At 35.4% G+C, this 19701-nt stretch overlaps 4 protein-coding genes across 4 annotated transcripts; all 4 read left to right on the forward strand.

Annotated features, from left to right (window-relative positions):
• Nucleotides 1-1496: 1496 nt before the first annotated feature.
• Nucleotides 1497-2727, forward strand: MONOS_17613 (uncharacterized protein; the record flags this gene model as incomplete). The annotated part of the gene is made up of 2 exons (XM_067870549.1): nt 1497-1769; nt 1831-2727. 2 exons carry the CDS (start codon nt 1497-1499, stop codon nt 2599-2601), a joined length of 1044 nt encoding a protein of 347 aa, XP_067726886.1. The 3' UTR covers nt 2602-2727.
• Nucleotides 2728-3662: 935 nt separating this feature from the next.
• Nucleotides 3663-5734, forward strand: MONOS_1360 (uncharacterized protein; the record flags this gene model as incomplete). The annotated part of the gene is made up of 5 exons (XM_067866315.1): nt 3663-3786; nt 3949-4689; nt 4747-5529; nt 5560-5646; nt 5715-5734. The coding sequence occupies 5 exons, from the start codon at nt 3663-3665 to the stop codon at nt 5732-5734; spliced, it is 1755 nt and encodes a 584-aa protein (XP_067726887.1).
• Nucleotides 5735-5966: 232 nt separating this feature from the next.
• Nucleotides 5967-8426, forward strand: MONOS_1358fu1359 (uncharacterized protein). Its single transcript, XM_067866304.1, has 5 exons — nt 5967-6079; nt 6153-6290; nt 6350-6606; nt 6756-7964; nt 8048-8426. Exons 1-5 carry the CDS (start codon nt 6022-6024, stop codon nt 8171-8173), a joined length of 1788 nt encoding a protein of 595 aa, XP_067726888.1. The 5' UTR covers nt 5967-6021; the 3' UTR covers nt 8174-8426.
• Nucleotides 8414-18518, forward strand: MONOS_1357 (uncharacterized protein). Its single transcript, XM_067866283.1, has 5 exons — nt 8414-9058; nt 9157-9670; nt 9892-13558; nt 13841-17420; nt 17598-18518. The coding sequence occupies exons 1-5, from the start codon at nt 8813-8815 to the stop codon at nt 18126-18128; spliced, it is 8538 nt and encodes a 2845-aa protein (XP_067726889.1). The 5' UTR covers nt 8414-8812; the 3' UTR covers nt 18129-18518.
• Nucleotides 18519-19701: the final 1183 nt, after the last annotated feature.

The raw sequence follows: 19701 nt of genomic DNA on the forward strand, positions 1-19701 counted from the left end.
AACAAAGCATTCTGGAAATCCTGATGAAATCAAAGCAGATCTTAACAGAACAGTGATGTTGCTGCTCCTTCCTGTTCAATATGCCCCAAATGAAGAAAAATGACAAAATAGCATAACTTGTCGTTCCTCCACACAATGTTTTTTTTCGATAATCAGTAAGATGAATGATTGAGCCAGAACCCAAATATATCTTTCATGTCTGTGTTGTTATGATATGAGTTGCCGTCTTCAATGGTAAATAAAAATTCCACAAAACATAGATCTTTTCTTCTAATCGCAGAAAGAAGAAGGCAGTTCAACACAAAATTCCACCAAGCTCCAATCGCATTGTTTTCATTCTTTTCATTCTTTTCTTTTCTTCTTTCTTTTTGTAATAAATATTCTTCCCTTGGTTGGCAAACCACTTTTTTTGCTAAAAAACCGTTCAACTTCCTGATGCTCCAAAATCATATTTAATTTTGATTCATCCCGATTTTTTCATTGAAATCCTTCCTTTTTTGTCTTCGTTCAACTTAATTTCATCTGAATTTGTTTTCATTTCTCGTTCCAATCATGAATTTATGAAAATCATGTATCTTGAGTAATTTCATTTATTTTCCAATGGCCTTATTATAATCAGCTCGATCCTCATCGTATTGCTCTCCAAAGCGGAGATTGGCCATTTCAACAATAAGTTGGATTCTCGGGCTTTGGAAAGGATACAGATGGAAATGTCTTCATAATAAATAAAAACCATATAATATGCGCACGTAAACATGTTTTCATTTCATTATTAAAATGTTGTTTTTCGTCTGTCTTCCAATTATCAAAAATCATCAGTCAGAATTCCAAAATCGAGCCATCTCCATCATTGCCTTCTGAAATCAAAGGAAATAATATTTCTTTTTTCATAGGTGATGTTCACATGCTGTTCTGTCATTTTGCAAATTGATATTCCAGAACAAATAATTCGCATTGATCATCGAATCCATAACAACAATCTTTGAAATATTAATCGTTGTTTATCTTCATAATTCTTTGCCAGAATGTCAACAATAGAAAAATCAGTATGAATGCACATATTTACATAACAATTTTGAGGTTTAATTTTTCGTCTGCTTCTTCTGTCCAAACAAATGCTTATTCAATGCGATAATCAAAATGGTATTGTTTTCTGAATGCAATCTGTTTTCAAAAATGAAGGAGACTGACAACACAAAACATTTCACAGGTTTGAATTCGTTGTTGCATTTGAATTCTCATTTGTTTCAATTATTTCAATTTTTTTTATTGAAGAATTGTTTGATGAACTTGAAGAATGTGATGTGGGGGAACAGAAGCAGAAAATCGAAGAAATGAATGAAACGATTTATGAAATGGATAGAGAAGAATTTAATGTCGTTTTCACAAAAGAACTGTACAATAAAATTCACCAAATGATTGAAGAAAAGAAAATAACAATGAAAAACACTTTGTTGCTGTTGAAGCGCATTGGATATTGCACAGTTTTGAAAAATATGATTAATAGGCGCATTGAATTTTCTTTGCTGAAATCAAGATTAAATGAAATGATCATTGAAGAAGAAGAGAAAAAAGAAGAAAAGGACGAAAGGCTTTTGGCAGATCTTTGCGAATGCTATCTTTTGCTAAGCAGCATGTTTTCAAATAAATTACGTTCTATTTGTGTATCATGCCTTTTGAAAGTTGCGTTGAACAAAGAGGAAAATGAAGAAACTCAAAAAGAAGTTGAAATAGCTTTCATGGCTTTGAGTTACATCAGCCAATATGTTGTATGAACATTTCAATTTCGTTTTTGACTTTATTTATTTTTCTTCGTTTATTGTCGAACAGGAAATCAAAAAAGATTTGTTTTTGAATGATATGAAAGAAATCATCCAATATCATCAGAAACATCACAACCTCACTCGACTTGCTTATCAATCAGCTTGGGGATTTTTAATGAACCGATTTTACTATAACAAAAGTTTGGAAGATTATATTGCGAATGAGCTGCATTTTGGAAGAGAGGCAGCAACAGAATTGGAAGAGCTGACAAGAAGTGTGGATTGGGAGAGAAAAGAAGAAGAAAGAGGAAAAGGAAGAGAAGAGGAAGACTTTATTATGAGATGGATCGAAACGTTAAACAATTTTTTTAGGAATTGCCGATTGTGGAATGAAGACTTTGTTAAGATTTTAAGCAGCATTTCATGCATATTTCGAGCAGCGAAGGATAATCACAAAGAAATCAGAGAAAGATGCATTAATTTTCTTCAAATTGCTACAAAAATTGGAGCAGTGAAGATTGATGATTTGTTGAAAGGAAAGGCAACTGATGCTGTTTTGGAGAAAATTCAGCAGCCAACGTTGGACGAAAGAGTTATATTTGAATGCTTTAAATTCTTCATCTATATTTCAAGAAGATTAAAATTAAAGAAGAAAGATGAAAAGGAAGAAATGAAAAGAAAAGAGATGGTGAAAAAGACATTTGAAAAGTTGGAAGAAGAAGGATATGAAGATGTCATCATTGGCTTTCAAGAAACATTTGCTTTTCTCAACGGAATATATTTTAATTCTGGAAAATTATCTTTAAATATATCTGATTATCTTGTAGATGCTTGTTGATATGAAAAAAAAAAAAAAAAAAAAAAAAAAAAAAAACTAGAATAATGTGACTCAAGTATTTTCTTTAATTTTTTTTATCATTTCAAAGAATAAAAAACAAACTTGAAGATTTATTTTGAAAGCATTAATTCTTCTTTTTATTAAGCAAAACATAAAAATGAAAGAAAGAAAATATTCATAAATGGTTTCTCTTCCATTTTTCGATAGAAAAATAAATCTGTGTTATCATATACGACTTTTGGTACTGTCTCATTGTCTTAGCTCGTAGCTCTTCCTTCCTTCCCAGAGTTTCTTTTTCTTTCATGAAAATTTTGATCTCTTCAATGGTTTCTGTCACAGCATTAAACAGTGAAATCTTGCATCACAAATTCTGAATAATTTGCATCATATATATCTGAACGTGTTTTTTATTCTGTTAGAAAATTATTTGAATGCACTGAAATTTTTATAAGAAAAAATATATCTTTTTTTAACGAGATGAAAATTCTGAAATTTATTATGGTTGTGACATTGGAAAGAAAGAATATAAATATTTGATTTTGAAAGAGATTGTCAAAACTTTAATAGTGTATCGAATACGTGTTATAGATACTTTAATATTGAATTAAATTAAAACCAATCATATTGCTCTTTACTCGGAATCGACTTTTTTTAATCATTTATAATGGAAACTGTTTCATTGGATTCATCGTTCCCTGTTCAATATAATTGTTTGCATAAAAATTTAGCGTTATCGTTGTATATTTTCTTATTTTTTGTATTCAGCTCAAAGCTTGAACACTTCAACTGCATTATCAATTTCTTCAATTAACGAGGAATCTACATTTCTTACTGGATCTCATGCATCATCACTTCCATTTTTAATTCATACGTGCATTGAATCAAAAAGATATTTTAGACATTCTTTTCATTTTGGTAAAGATTATTTTTCATCTTTCTGCAAACGCAACAACTCAAAAACTCATAAAGCGTCTTTTTTTGATTCAAAAGAATTTTTCAATTCAAGAAACTGGAAATTTTTTGAAGAAGATAATAAGAGCGATATTGATTTTCAAAGAACGATGAAATGTGACACAGAATTCTTCACAAGACAAGAACTGAAAAAGAATAATCATTGTATATTACAAAAGAAAGTGAAAACAAATTTTAAAGAAGATTTATCCGTAGAGGGAATGCACCAATCAGGTTTGAATAAGATTTGTATTTCAGCTTTATGTTAATAACTCTTATTCAACAATTGTTGAAATTATGCAACGCTCAATTCTTTTTTCTTTTTGTTTTTTTCAATCGAATGTTCAATTTCAATTTTTTTTTTTTTAAATAAAATTCATTTTTATTTCTTCCTAGTCAAAAATGCTCCCGAAGATGGTTATGAAACCAATTGTCTATCTCCAACAGCGCTTTATGAAAAAGCTCTTGATCAAAATTTTTGGAATAGCTTTTCCAGGCGGATGCCTTCTATTTGCGGAGGGCACGAGAGCTTAGATATGGAGTGTTTTGTGAACGGAGAAATGCGAATGGGGCTGAGTTCATTGAAGAAAAGCCGGATGATCGAAAAGTGGCAAAAAGATGATGCAGATTACTTGAGCAGCTGCTTGGAAAGAACGACTAAGTTTGCAGAGGAAGAGGCAGGCAAGCAAAAGACGAGAATGACACAAAGCCATTTGCCAAAATCGAGAAGAGCCGGAATTTTGAGGCAGATTAAAGAAGCAAAGGAGCATTGGAAGGTGTTTGGAGAGTGGGTGAGGAAGGAGTGGATTGAAGGGGAGGAGGAGAAGGAGCTGTGGGACAAGGCAGAGGTGAAGATAAAGGCGAAAGAGAAAGAGGAAAGGGAAGAAAGGGAAGAAAGGGAAGAAGAAGAAAAGGAAGAAGAGGAATTTGCTGCAGTAGGAGAATGTGACGAAGACAAAAGAGATGATTTGAATGAGAAAGAAGAAGGAGCTTTGAAAAGCAATGGAAATGAGAAAGGGATAAAAGAAGAAGAAGAAGAAGAAGAAGAAGAAGAAGAAGAGAAGAAAGACAATGAAGAAAAAGACAATGGAGAAGAAGATAAAGAAGAAGAAGAAGAAGAAGAAGAAGAAGAAGAAAGTTTGAGAGAACAAAGAGAGATGAATGAATTTTGTGAGTGTTACAGTTCTTTATTAGCAACTGACGATCTTCCTTCAATTAAAAAGATTTCAGATGAAATGGGCAAATTTGAAGATTTTCAGCCAAATTTTATAGAAAGCAACGAAAAACAATTAACAGGTGATCTTATTGCAAAGAGAATTCGTGATACACATTCATTTTCAGATGGAAGAATTTCTTCAAATGTTCAAAGGGAAATTGACTCAACGTGCTTTCCTTTGAGATGCGACAGTCGAATCTACAATACTGTATCTCCTCAAAGAGATGCTTGCCAGGCAGAAGAAGATTCTGAAAAACCTATTTTTTCTCATTTGCTGTGTGGAGCAAACGAACAATGCCAAATAACTTCATTTGCTTTGCCGAGTAAATCTGAATATGATCCTTTTGAATTGGAATCTTTGAAATCAAGCAGTTATTCTTCTTCATCGCATTCACCAACGCTTGCAGCGTCTTCAGCAAAACCAGCACGGACAAATGGAAGATCCTTTCCTTTTCCCGAAGAAATGTGCAATTTACTTAAAGGTGACATGAATTGCACATCAGATGTTGCTTCGTGTGTTTCTGCCGTCCACACACCACAAGTCCCTCCTGAGCAGCAGAATTTGTGTGGCTATGTGCCAAAATGCCTGCCGATCTTGTCATACAACGTTATTCCGCTGTGTTGCATTTCTCCAATAAAATTGTTAAGCAGATTTGAAATCAAAAATAATGAAGTTTCGAGTGATTTTAGATGTTCTTTAAAGAGGAAAAGGATAAATGAATGTTATGCAGAAGGGAAGGCAAAGAATTTGTTCAGGTCAAGTATGAATTGTTATAAATCATATTTGCGAGATCGGCTTTCTTGTGTTCTTGATGTTGTTCATCAGAGGTTAATGTGGAAAACCCCTGCTCAAAAGAAATTCTTGTGGACATTTGATAGTTTAAGATAATAATAATAATAATAATAATTGTGGATATGTTAAATAACATTTTATGCTTTTTTAAAGGATTTATTGCATTTTATTAGAGAGTCCAAAAAGGATCTTTTTTTCTTGAAATTGTAAAATATTGAAAAATTTGAACTAATTTTTTTTTTATTTATTATCTTTTATTTGCATGTGAAAATTTAAAAAAAAAAAAAAAAAAAAAAAAAAAAAAATCAAGAGCAAAAAGCACTTCAATTAATTCATTGTATCACATGAAATCCTTCTTTTATAAGTTTTCAATGAAATTTCCTATTTTATTGACACCCTTACTTAATTTTTTTAATTTTTGTTCAGCTTTCGGTGCGTTTTTTAAGCATTTTTCGTCATTATGCATTTTTCGTTATATCTTAATACAAATTCTGTGGGAACGATAAATTTTCCTGGGGGTTTGCTTTGATGAATTTATCAATAAATTACACTAGGTTGAATCTTGCATTTTTGATTCATTTAACTTTGCAGCTGTCCCAAGCTCGTCAATTCAATATTTACTCAAACAATTAAAAAATCATTTTTCTGATTATCATGTACAGCGAGTTATTTATGAGGGAATGATCCTTTCAGCAGGATTTTTGGCGGATTATGGCATTCAAAATGGAAGTTTGTCATTTCTTTATTTTTCATTTTCAAAGAATAACATTGCACTTTTTTGAAATAAGGTGTTTTATATGTTGATGCAGTTTCAAAAAAGGAATTTTATGCTCCTTTTGAAACAGTTCGATTGGAAACTGAAAGAGACCCACCACCATTTTCTCTTGACAAACTTGATAGTGCAAGTTGTCACATGGAAGGAGTTATATGGGAGCATGGTTTTCATTTGGATGGTAAGGTTATTGAAGATACTTCAAACAAATCCAATAATCAACCTCAATCAAAAAGTCGTCCTGTTCAACTCGATAATCGCATGTACTCGATGGTATAATTGCTTTAAATGTCTTTTTCCAAGCAAAATGAATTTTTGCATTCATTTTATTGTCATTATCTTTTTTTTTAATTTTTATATTTTTTGTTTTTTTAATTTTTCTATGCTTCTGTTTCTTATGTTTTAAATTTTCTCTCACTTAGCTTTCTTTGCACCAAAATCTACTTGGAATGCTACCCGGGCTAACATTCGGCGACGACTACCTCCCACTCGAGCTGCTTGGCCTCGATGATTTACCACCTGTTCTGCTTCAGCAGGTGCTGGACGATGTTGAAAGAACGAGAGCAGAAAGAGCAGCAGCAGCCCCCGCAGCTCCCACAGCACCCGCAGCACCCATCGCCCCTATAGCATCTACTGCTTCAATTGCTCAAATGGCGCCCACGATCCATCATACGCTGCCTGCTGATCTTTCTTCTCCACATCCCTCACCGAGCGGAGGAAGAGGTGGGACAGCAGGCGCAAGTTCAGCCAATTCCTCTCAGCATAATTCACAGGGCTCATCTGGCAATGCGCAGGTAGCCAGCACTCATTCAAATACTCGTTCAGCAGGCGCTGCAACGAGTGCTTCTTCTCTGCCTTCTTCGACAAGTCTCTCTTCTTCTTCTTCTTCTTCTTCTTCTTCTTCTTCTTCTTCTTCTTCTTCTTCTTCTTCTTCTTCTTCTTCTTCTTCTTCTTCTTCTTCTTCTTCTGCGAGAAACGTCGATGGCGAGGCAAAAGCGAATCAAAGCAGTGTTAGCAATTCTCAATCAGATATTTCTTCTTCTTCTCCAATTTCTTCTTCAACTACAACCCTTCCATTTGATTTGACTAGAGCAATGAACATGGAAAACGAAAATGATGGATACGATGCTGATAGCATGCTTCTTGACTGTGTGAGTGATTTCGAAGCGGATGATGATGATGATGATGATGATGATGATGATGATGACGATGATGATGAGAATGAAATAGAAGGGATGAGGAGCCCGAAATATTATGAGAGTTTTGACGATGGATCAGAAGCGAATGAAGGAGACGAATCTGGAATGCATTCATCAACTCATCTTCTGAGAGCACCTGAAAGAGATTCTTCATCACGCTCCAATGCTAATTCAACTAATACCACTTCTTCTTCTTCTTCTTCTTCAAATCCAAATCCAGATCCAAATCCAAATCCAGCCAATACTTCTTCGAGCAATCTTTTCCAACCACTTGGCTCAACTGATTCTGCAACTTCTCAAACTGGAAGCCAACCTCAAGAACAGCCTTTCATGATGCATGCTCCATTTATACAATTTATGCCTAACCTCCTGCAGGGGCAGCAGGCTCAGCAGGCTCAGCAGGGCCGTGCTTTTACAGAGGAGGAATTAGACGTATGAATCATTTTCACATAGTTTTTTAAAGGAATAAATTTTTTCCATTTTTTTATCGTTTTGCAATGTTTGATTTAATTTAGGTTATTGACGAACTTTGCCAATATGAATTTTCTCGTGAAGAAGCAGAGCTGGCTGTGCGTGAGGTGGGAACAGATATGGAAACAGTTCTTCCTTGGATCACGGAGAAGCATTTTTCGAATCAATAGAATTTTTTATTTGTTTTTGTTCATTCTTGTGGGTGAATTTAACACTTTGTTTTTTTGTATATGTCATGAATTTATTGACTTATTGTGTTTTTGCAAATTTGATAAAAATTTGACGCGGAATATTTTTACAGTTTATTTTTTTAAATTTTTTATTTTTTTTTTCTTTAATGGAGGACTTTGTATTTACAGAAAGTCTGTCATCGTTTTTAGAAACAAAGTTTTATAGAGATAACATTGAAGTTGCAAAAGCAAAGTGTGAATTTTCAAATAATTCTTTGGTGATAAAAAAATTATTTGTCAGCCCCAATTATCTTGATGTCATTTGGAAAAATCTTTCCAAAAGCAGAGACATTACGGAATTTGTTCATGCCATGAGCAGTGTTAACGTTATCATTAAAATTTGCTCTGGATTAAAAACAGAATCTGAAACAGAATTTATAAATCAACAGTTTTGCCAGAGATGTTATTCAATTCTTCACAGATGTCTGATTGTACTTGGAGCTGAACTGCAATCGCAAAATACTGAATTTCGTCGAGGTATTGTTTTGCTTGAGCTTCTTTTTTTAATCGCTTACAGCTTTTTCAATTTGTTATTTTCTCAGTTGCCTTTTCGTTCAAACTTATGAATGGAAATATGGAATGATTGCTTGTGATGGCTTTAAAAAGAATAAAAAATCTGAATTTACAGCCAAGCGTCCAACTCAAAGAACAAAAGAAGATGAAAGAGCTGGCGAATGGGGAAAGAAAAAGGGGGCGTTGCTGAATCAGATCACAAACAGAATCGGAAGCATTGAAGATACGGATGATTCCTTTGTTCGCTGGAAATTGTTTGATGTGATTGTGTCAACTCTATTTCAGCTTCTTGAGTGGAAATGGAATGCATCGGTTTGCCTCAAACTTTTTTCTTGTGTTGATATTGTTCAAAGAAATCCCCTTTTTGTGTATTGCTTTTGACTGAAAATGACAAAATATCGTTCCGCTAGCAAATAGATAGTCAATCATTTCAGTCACAAAACTCGTTTTCGACTCATCTTCTACTGAAATATCTGATTAGACAACTTCTTGAATCACCTTCTTTTCACGCAGACACCGAGATTCGGATTGTTCGATTAATATTGACACACAACAGGCGAGTCATTCGTCCTCTTCTTTCGAATCCTTCTTCTTCTTCTTCTTCTGATTCATCAAGCTCAATCTCTTCTTCTTCTTCTTCTTCTTCTTCTTCTTCTTCTTCTTCTTCTTCTTCTTCTTCTTCTTCTTCTTCTCAATCTCTTCTTCCAGCCACATTATTACCCCAACAGCTCAAGATTCGCACTGACATTCCAAATTTCTTTGTGTCCTTCGGATTTGAGCTGATGGGAAGCGGCTTTTCGCGTCTTTTGTTTGTTCTTCTCAGCTCGATGCTTTCGTATCTGAAGGCGAATGCATCAGGAGAAGCTGAAAAGGAGAAAAGAGGAAGAAGAGGCGCAGGAAGCTCAACTGACATTGAACCTACTGGTGTGTATTGAGAAGAATGTTTGAATAGCGATTGAATGATGAATTGAAAGCGTTGCGAAAACAGAAAAAAAATATTAAAAATTTAATTTTTGCTTTTGGAAAGCCATATTTACGCTTGTTGCCTTTTTTTATGATATCTTTGTGTTTGATTCATCGAGAAGACAATTTCATTTCATTTTTTTTTCTAATTTTTCTTTTCTTTTGTCGAAATTCTTAAACAGCCATTGCAATCCGCTTCCTTCTGAGTTCGTTTGAAACTGAGCCAAAACTCATAACATTGTTCTTTCCGAATGTTCTTCGCCTTCTTCCAGCATTCGACCAGAATCATTCAAAAGTTAAGGAAAGTAATCAGCTTTCTGCATCAGATGACAGCTCTTCTTCTTTTACGAGCAAATCAAAGGTAACTTCACCTTCTTCTTCTTCCTCTTCCTCTTCCTCTTCCTTTTCCTCTTCTTCTCTTCCTCGTAGTGTAGTCGTAAGGTTTGTAGTGACAGTGATTGGGATGGCATTGAAACAGCAGCTTTTGAGTCGGAGAATGGAAGACAACTGGAGTTGCAATTGTGGATGGGAAGTGAAGAAAGAGGAGAAAGAGAAAGAGAAAGAGAAAGAGAAATTGGTGAAAGAAGAAGATGATGATTCGGAAGATGATAATGAAACTGAAGAAGAAAAAGATAATGCTGCAAAAAGGAATTTGAAGAAAAAGACAGAAGAAGAAGAAGAAGAAGACAAAAGAATAAAATCCAATGAAACAAATGCAATTGATTCAGAAAGCAAAGCAGAGCAAATTACAAGTCGAACAGCCATTTCTTCAGAAGAAAAGCTCAATCCAAACGAAATGGCAACAAACTCTGAAATTTTAGAGAAGCCAAACATCAACCACAAAATCTATCAGGAGTGTGAAAGACTCATCAAAGAATACAACGAAGGAGCAAAACTGCTGTCAGAATTTCATCTTCTTCTCGACGTCGACCAATGGGAAGTAACAGCTCCTGTGAAGATTGATTCTTCTTTGATTTGCCATTCAACTTCTGAAAAGAAGAAAAAAAAGCATTTGTTTAAATCGTCTTTCACTAACAAACAAGCTTCATCTTCTTCATTTTCTTCATTTTCTTCTTCTTCTCCTCCTTCTCCTTCTTCCTCTCCTTCCTCTCCCTCTTCCTCTTCCTCTTCGATCTCTTCCACTCACAACTTAACTGGCTGCTCCAACGACTGCTGTTTTGTGCTTCTTTCCTCTTTTCTCTCTTCGAAGGACTCATTCGTAAGAACAACAGCAGCTGAATGGATATACAAACTTGTCGTTGTTGCTTCTTCGCCTGTTTCTTCTCTGAATTCGCTTTCATCATCATCTTCTTCATCGTTGTCTTCTTCCTCTTCTTCTTCTTCTTCCTTTCCAATTTCTTCTTCTTCTTCTTCTTCTTTTCTTTCTTCTGATTCATCTTTTGTGTCTTTGAAGTTTCTAAAACTGCATTGTCTTCTTCTGTTGAGATGTATTCAGCAACTTATTCTTCCTTTCTCTTTCTCTTCTTCTTCTTCTTCTTTAACAAACATTTCTTCTCTATCATCATTATCATTATCTTCTTCTTCTTCTTCTTCTTCTTCTCATCAATCTTCATTCGTTTCAACCAAAAAGGAGAAGTATTTTGGAGTGCTTCTTCTTCATCATCTTTTGTCTATCAACATTTTCTCTTCACATTTGGATATGATTTTTGCTTCTGCTTCTTTTGAAAGGGTTTGCCGGCAAAAAAGAGCATTTGATGTTGTTGAAGGATGGATGAAGGAGAAATGGAAGGAAAGAGAAAGAAAGAGAGAAAAAGAGAAAGGAAAGGAAAGAGAAGGAAAAAGCGAAAGAAAGAAAGAGAATGAAAATTCTTATGAAGATAACGTTGCTAATGAAGAGAAAGACAATGATAAAGATAAAATGGAAGAAGAAGAAGAAATTGATTCGGAGAACGAAAATGATTCGCATATTTCGAATTCAGAGGAAGGAAGAACGATAACTGATGATATCGAAAATAACAAAGAATTTGAAAAGGAAATGGAAAAAGAAAAAGAAAAAATAGAAAGTGATGAAAAAGAAGGTGATAACGATGACAAACAAAAAGAAGAAGAAAATTCAAAAATTTTTCATTCAATTCCAGAAACAGAGACGTTTGATGAGTTTGTAGCTTCGATTCGAAACAGTCCTCTTTTAACCCAAACATTTTTGTTATCAACAGCTTCAGCCGATCAACTTTCTTCTCATTCTTCTTCTTCTTCTTCTTTCTCTTCTTCTTCTTCTTCTTCCTCCTCCTCCTCTTCTTCTTCTCTTCCTCTTCATCATCAAATTAATAATAATAATAATCAACAAAAAGAACAAGAAAAAGAAGCGAAAGAGCAACCAGCAAAAACGAGGCAAGTTCAGCTTTCTGTTGAAGAGGCGATTGAAAGAATTGTGTTCATTGCTTTGCATTTGCTGGAGGGCAAGCAACCAACTGGAGATGAAATGAAGGAGTTTTTGGAACATTCTTCTGTTTCTTATTCATCATCATCATCATCTTCTTCTTCTTCTTCTTCTTCTTCTTCATCCGCTTTATCATCTCAATCCTCACATTCAGAAGAAACACTTTCATTTTCATCATTTTCATCGTCGTCGTTTTCTTCTTCTTCTCTTCTCCTTTCCTCAAACTTCATTCGCCCTCTTCTCCTTCTCAGCTTTTCTCAAAGAGATTCAGTAACGAACCGCTTTCTTTCACTTCGTTTGCTGACTTTGTTTATTTCGACTCTTCATTCATGTGTGCTGCCACTGTGTTACGCGATGCTCTTTCCTTTCTCAGCTTCTTCAATTCAATCTGAAATGAATTTAAGTTCATCATCATTGTCATCGTCGTCACCTTCTTCTTCTTCTTCTTCTTTGATTTCTTCTTCTCTTCAGCCTTCTCCACAGCACAGCATATACAGTTCCTTTCAGATTGCTTCATTAGCAGAGACACTTTCCAGTGTGACTGAAACAAAAGAAGAAGAAAGAAGAAGAAGAAGTAGAATGCAAAGCAACATGAGTGGAATCGGAAATGGAAGCGAAAAAATGCAAAATAAAGCGAATTTCAGTGAAGGAAGCAGAGAAAAGCAGATCACAGCTGTTTTGATGGACTGTCTTGTTGCTCTTTTGAGTGGGAAGGCGAAAAGCGAACAAAAGCAAGAAGGAGAAGAAGAAGAAGATGATGATGAAATTTATTCATTGGAAATGGAAAATGCAGATGAATTGGATGAAGACGAAAGGGGAAAAGGGAGAAAGAAAAACAAAAAAGAAATCGAGAAAAAAGGTAAATCCAAAAAGAAGTTTGGATTTAATGGAGAAAAAGCAAATATTCCTCGAAAAAAAATGAGAAGGACGAGAAAAAGCAACAAAAAAGAGAATGAAGATGATGAAGAAGAAGAAGACGATGAAGCAGAAGAAAAAGATGAGGAAAACAAAGGAGATGAAGATGAAGATGAGGATGAGGTTTATGAAGAAGGTTCCAACGAGACAAGCGATGAATCATTTGATGAGTTGAATGAAAAGCGCAAAAAGGAAAAGGGAAAGAATAAGAAAAAAATGAATGAAAAGCAATCTTTGTTGTCTAAAACTTCTGTTAAAAGTCAAACAGCTGACGCTCAAAGCTGTCTGAGCACTTTGCGTCTCGACCCGCAAATCATCAAAACAGCGCTGGTTTCTTCATCGACTTCATCTTCTTCTGTTTATTCTTTTTCATCATTTTCGGAGAAATCGGAGAATTCGGAGATTCCTTTTGCCTTCTCGTCCACAACGCAAAGGCTGTGGAATGCAAATGCTGTGTCTGTGATGCGCTGCAGATGCTTAGACTTCGATTCGCCACTCCACACAGCAGCAAATCTGGCTGTTGTCGGTGAATTGTATGCTTCATGTGAATAAGAATTTTTTATTTTTTTCTTTTCTTTTCTTTTCTTTTCTTTTCTTTTCTTTTCTTTTCTTTTCTTTTCTTTTTTCTTTTCATTTTTCAATGTGTGTATATGTACTTTGCAGTCTTTTTTTTGAGAGGGTACATCTTTTGGATGCTTTTTTATAGTAAACTTGTCAATCAACATAATTTTGGATTTTTTATTTCACTCTTTTTTTCACTTTCTGTTTAACATTCAATTAACAATTTTCAATACTCATTTAACACACAAATGCAGATTGTGCACAGATGAGCCGCTTTCTTCGGTGCAGCATTTGTTTCGCGCACTTCTTCTTCCAAAGGAAATGATGAATACGTCAAATCTTCCTTTTTTGACTCTTTCTTTTGTTAACTCTGTAGTCAGTGAGCTTTTGTCGCTCTCAACTGTAACTTCTTCTCTTTTTTCTTCTTTCTACCAAAATTCGAATCAAAGCAGCTTTTTATTGTCTTCTTCTTTTTCATCATCATCATCTTCTTCAATAATTTCACGCAATTCATCAGAATTCTCTTCATTTTCGTCATTTTTGAGCCAAGTTCTGACTTTTGTTGCGCATTCTCCTTTTCTGTTGCCTGATAGCCATCCATTTTATTTCCTTGCTGCAAATCCTTCATGTATTGCTTCTCTTTCTTCTTTCTCCTCCTCTTCTTCCTCTTTCTCTTCTTCTTCTTCTTCTCTTCAATCATATCCATTTTTTCTTGACTGCATCAGTCGGATTCGAACTGGAAGCATTCGAGCTCTTTGTGGGCTTGTTCATCCGCTCACATTTGAAGTGTTCTCTTCTCATTTGGCTCAATCAAAAAATTCAAACATTTTCTCTTCTTTCTCTGCATCTCAGCCTTCTTTGAATCATTCTTCCATTCTTTCGAATAGACAAAATAACGAAATTACTTCAAAGCAAATTTATTCTGCTTCTGCTTCTTCTTCATCTTCATCTTCCTCCTCTTCTTCAGTTCTTCCTGTTCCACTTGCTTCGAATCAACCAGAAATTAGCACTCAAACGAATGAACATGCTTTTTCCGACGTGTTTGCAGCCTTCACATCATCAATCGAAGCAACCGTTGAAGCTGAAGAAGCCAAAGAGTCAATTGCAGATTTCCTCATCCTGTTTCGACTTCTTTGTCCAATGGAGACTATTATGAATGCCTCAAAGCAGAGAAGCAGAAGGAAAGGAAACAAAGCAAGTGAGCCGAAGCAAAGGAAACAAAATGAAACTTCTGTTGAATCAACAATATTTTTCACGTCTTCTCAGATGGCAGATGCAACTTCTGTGTCTTCTTCTCATTCAGAATTTGGTTCTGATGTTTATCCTATCAATTCCTTTGTATCGTCCACATTGATGGAATGGGGCTGTGATCTTGTGTTGGCTGGCGTTTCGCTTGTTCCACTGATATTCGCTCTGAAGCTGCCACACACAATTCTTGCTTCTATTCTGTCTGCTTTGGTTGAGCGAATCAAGCCGTCTGTTGCAGAAAAAAGCAGCATGACAATTGATGAAGGATTAAAGCCGTTTTCAAAAATGAGTTCTGAAGAAACTGACTATTCTTCGATGACTTCTTCCTCTTCTTCTTCTTCTATTTCTTCGAGTCTCTCTGTTCCATCTGTCCCAACGCAATTGTCAGTTACCGAACGTATTTCGCGCTTCTTTACGTTTCTTTTCGATTCCTTTGAGGCAATTGGTTCTTTCGCACAGAAAGAAGGCGAAAAGGCAATTCGGATGAAACTCGATGCTTCGGATAAATACAACAGAAATATGAGCGAAAAAACAAAAGGAAGGAATGAGAAATTATCTAAGGAGAAAAAAACAGAGAAAGAGCTGGAAGATCGAGAAAACAATGAAAAGCAGCAGAACCAGGAGGACGAAGAAGAGAACGAGGAAGAAGGCGACTATTTGAGAGAGCACAACCAGCGGGAGACACTGCAGGCGATGCTGAATGTGGCGGTATCTGATGCTGTATGCAACGGATGGCTCGGCACAAAAGTACTTCAATGGATTGAGAAAACATTGAGCACCCTTTCTGATAGAATGGATGAGATTGCGAAAATGCACAGTGAAAATGGTGAAACAAGGAAAAATGAAGATGATTCGATAAATACAAATGAACAATTGCCTCGTGACGAACAACCAGCAGCAGAGTCTATTAATTCTGATGTTCCCGAGCAGAATTCTTCCTTTTCAACTTCTCAAATTGAACAAAGTGCTGCTTCTGAGAAAAAAGGACCAACGAAAAAAATTGAAGAAAATGAATGGAGTGTGCTCTGTTTCTTTAGCAGCTGTGCTCTTTCTGTTCTGGGTGTGCTGTGCAGCTGGAGCACGTCGCTGGCACATCAATACATCTGGATCGTTTCGAAGATTCTGACACATTTTCGAAATGAAGTTACAATGTGGTCTCAAAAGCAACCCATGGCAAATGCTACAACTTCGTCGCTGCCTTTGACCATTCAACAATACTCTGACTCAACATCTGGAAATCAATTTGCTTATATTCTTCCCTCTTCTCTTGTCTGCTGTGCAGTTTATGTGGCTGGCGAGCTGTGCTGCATCATTCCCAACGAATCACAGCCACTTATTGACCAGCTGCTGTGGCTGATGACACACTCTGAGGCAGTCATCTCTTCTTCCGCAGCAGAAATTATTCGAAAGATATCAGTGAAGCAGGAAAGAAGTGGAGAAACGGATTTCAAAAATGTATATTCGACTGAAAAATTAGAGAAAGGAACAGAAAGTTCAGAACAAAAAGATTCAAATTTAAAGACGCAAAGAATTGATAGCAGCTTTTCAAATGATGGAGTTTCGATGACTGTCATGCAGAAAGATGCGAATTCAAATTCTTCTTCCAACATCTTACTTAATGGCTCAACGAAAAAACAGTATGTTTTCAATTCTTCCATCCAATCTGTTGTTCTGTGCCATTCCCAATTGCGAGAAGCACCTTTTCTCGTTGTGTCTTCGCTGCTATTGAGTGGAAAGCTAAAAGGGATGGATTCCACTCTTGCCCTTTCACGTTGTCTTATTCCGTGCAGATTTGTTCGGTTTCTGACAAATAATTCAATCAATTCTTCACATTTTGCTAGAAATTCGGAAGATGTCTTATCTTTGGCACTCTACAGTCAAGATTCATCTTCTCTGCCTTTTTCTCCTTCACCTGTGCGCTTTTCTTCTGCAACTCAGCCATCGGAATCTTCTTATTCATCGTTGCCATCATCGGCAGCTCCTTCATTGTTCACGGCTCTCCTTCCAACTATCTCAAGTTCGTCTCAACAGGATAAAAAGCCTGTTTATTCTGCAAAACTCAATCTAAATGCGTCTTCATTGCTGCATCTGTCTACGAAAGGAAGGCAGACTCCAAGAGAACTCAAATCGCAACAACCATTCAACAGCAGTGGAACAATATCCACACAAATGGCTGATCAACAACACAATATACATCGAAATAGAGTCTTTGAGGATAAAAATTTGGCTTTGGAACCGCAACTTTCATCATTCGCTGAAGATGCGCTACTTCGGTTGACCCGATGGAGCCGTCAGCTGTTCAATCTTCTGTTCAGCCAAGCTCAAAAATTAGAGTCAACCGACGGAAGAAAGCGATTGAGGGTCAAAAAAAGAGGCAGCGTGAAAAAGGAAGGAGAAAAGGAAGAAGATGATGATGAAAATCGGAAAGACAACAAAGACTGGGGAGAATTGCTTTCGTTGCAAACAACAGTGATGTTTGATGTGTTTGTGGGGAGTGCAGAAATGGGCCCTGGTGAAGATAGCAGAAAGGATCGTCTTTTTGTGATTGATCAGTTGTGGAAAGTGCTCAATAAGGACAAGAAAAAGGTTGTTAACTTTTGTTCATAGAAAAATTTTATTCATCTTTTGATAAACCTAAAAAAAAAAATTTAAAAAACAATTTAATTAATTAATTTATTTATTCTTTTTCAATTTTCAATTTTCAATGTTTTTATCCATTTTCTTTCTCATTCTTTCTTTCTTTTCTTTTCTTTTTTTTTTCAGCAACAAGAACTATCGCTGTTATTTTGTGAGCATTTGCTGAACATCTGCCTGTCGTATCGTCCAACTTCAATTTCGCAAAATATTCATTCTTCATTTTCAAATGAAGTTCGCACTGATGCAACAGGTGCAACAGCTGCTCTACAGGCATCTCCAGCTGTAAATATATCTCTTATTCCGGATATTTCTCTCTTTCTCTCGTTTTTGATTCCATCCGCCGATTCTCTTAAACTGCTTCTCAGTGCTCTGCAACGTGGTCTTATTTCTTCAACTTTTTTTGTGCCTGCAACAAGCTCTCAAATGATGCAGGTGTCTTCTTCCAGAAATATTCTTCCAGCATCTCTGAGGGAAATAACGAGGAAAGCATTAATCAGTCATGTCAAGCTATTCGATGACTATCAATCTTCTTCTCAAAAAAAGACCGCAAATTCTTTAACATTGAAAGAAAAACAAAATTCTTTTGCAGATAGAAGATTAGTTTTTTCGAGGCAAACTGTTTCACTTTCTCAACAAATTTTATCCATGCTCCAATAATAGATTCGAAAGTTACCAATTGGCAAAACGTGAAACAATTTGAAAGTGCATTAAATAAAAGCTACATTCATCAATAAAATTTTTCAGCATACTTCAAACCGAGTTTTTTCTCATCAAAGAAGATGGACTTTTATTCAAAGTTTGTGAATTTCACAAAAGTCTGCTTTATAATAAAGGTTAATTGAATTCTTCAAAATGTGTTGTTTTTCAGCTTGGAAAATGGTGATTGGTTTTTGATGATTTTATCTTTTTCTTTTTCTTTGGTAGAATTTTTAATCAAACTCAATTTTGAGGCAAGACCTGAAGATATGGGAACGCATGGAATAAGTTTATTTCTGTTTTTAATGTTTTATTATTTATTTATATGCAATTGTTATTTCCAAAAAACATGCAGAAACTGGTCAAAAATATAATTTTTATTTATTGAAAATAGGTCATTTTTAAGTATTTTTGGGTTTGATCAAACATTCATCAAATGTCTTTGTCACAAAGAATGTTCACAAAAACACCTATTTGTGAACTCAACGATCCATTTTCGGATGAAATGGGTGCTTGAAAATGGTATTTCGAAAATGTGCTGGAAGGAGAAGCTCCAGAATGCAAACATGATAAATGCAAAATGATATTCACATCCGGAGGTAAATATTACAAATATTGGAGATGTGGAAAATGTGGCAAAAAACAGTCAGTTTTTAAAAACACATCTTTGGAAAATTCAAAAATACCACTGAGAAAGTTTTTGATGATTGTTTTATATTATTACATTGGTATATCATCTGCACACATTTGTGAACTGCTTGGAATAAGTGAAAACACAATTCATTATTGGATGAGTGTTATTCGAGTCAGATGCACATCTATTTGGAACAAAAATCAAGCTGTCATAGGAGGGCCGGGAAGAATTGTGGAGGTCGACGAAGCGGTTTGGAGGCGCAGAAAGGATGGGCGAGGGGAAAAGAAGAGGCAAATTTGGATATTTGGAGCTGTGGAAAGGAAACCAGAGGGAGGTGCGGGGAAGAACTTCGTGATGATCGTGCCAAATAAGGAGGCTGAGACATTGGTTCCAATTATTCGAGCCAAAATTCTTCCTGGAACTCTGATCATGAGCGATGAATAGAAGGCTTATGCCAGATTGAAAGATTATGGTTACGCTCATGATACTGTCTGTCACAAGCGAGAATTCAAAAGCAAAATCACTCATGCATGCACAAACACTGTCGAAGGTTTGTGGATGAATTTACGGAAATTTTTTCCAAGAACTGGATGAAGAGAAAGAATCTTGGGGACTATTTATCAACGTGGCTGGTCAGAAGAAATTTGCTTATTCAATTTGAGGAACAAATAAAGAAAATCGTCTTCGATTAAACTGAAAAAGAAAACGAATTGGAAGAATCAAAAAGAAAAGATAGTGTCTAAACAAAATTAGAGACAGAATCTGATATTTAAGATGAAAATGACATTTCTCAAAAGACAGAATTTGTAATATCTGATTCAATTGGAGCCGGGGACTGTGCAAATGCATCGGAATTTGACCCCATGGATGTTGATTAATTATTTTATTTTTAATTCTTGT

The sequence above is a fragment of the Monocercomonoides exilis genome (genome assembly GCF_001643675.1).
Source record: "Monocercomonoides exilis strain PA203 chromosome Unknown scaffold24-1337568, whole genome shotgun sequence".
Lineage (NCBI taxonomy): Eukaryota > Preaxostyla > Oxymonadida > Polymastigidae > Monocercomonoides > Monocercomonoides exilis.

Bases quoted from the DNA above. Each gene is read 5' to 3' on its own strand.
- MONOS_1357 (XM_067866283.1), top strand. From the start codon at position 8,813: ATGATTGCTTGTGATGGCTTTAAAAAGAATAAAAAATCTGAATTTACA. The intron at 9,059-9,156 runs GTTTGCCTCAAA...TCGTTCCGCTAG, and splicing joins AGTGGAAATGGAATGCATCG to CAAATAGATAGTCAATCATT. The intron at 17,421-17,597 runs GTTGTTAACTTT...TTTTTTTTTCAG, and splicing joins TCAATAAGGACAAGAAAAAG to CAACAAGAACTATCGCTGTT.
- MONOS_1358fu1359 (XM_067866304.1), top strand. From the start codon at position 6,022: ATGCATTTTTCGTTATATCTTAATACAAATTCTGTGGGAACGATAAAT. The intron at 6,607-6,755 runs GTATAATTGCTT...TCTCTCACTTAG, and splicing joins ATAATCGCATGTACTCGATG to CTTTCTTTGCACCAAAATCT. The intron at 7,965-8,047 runs GTATGAATCATT...GATTTAATTTAG, and splicing joins TTACAGAGGAGGAATTAGAC to GTTATTGACGAACTTTGCCA.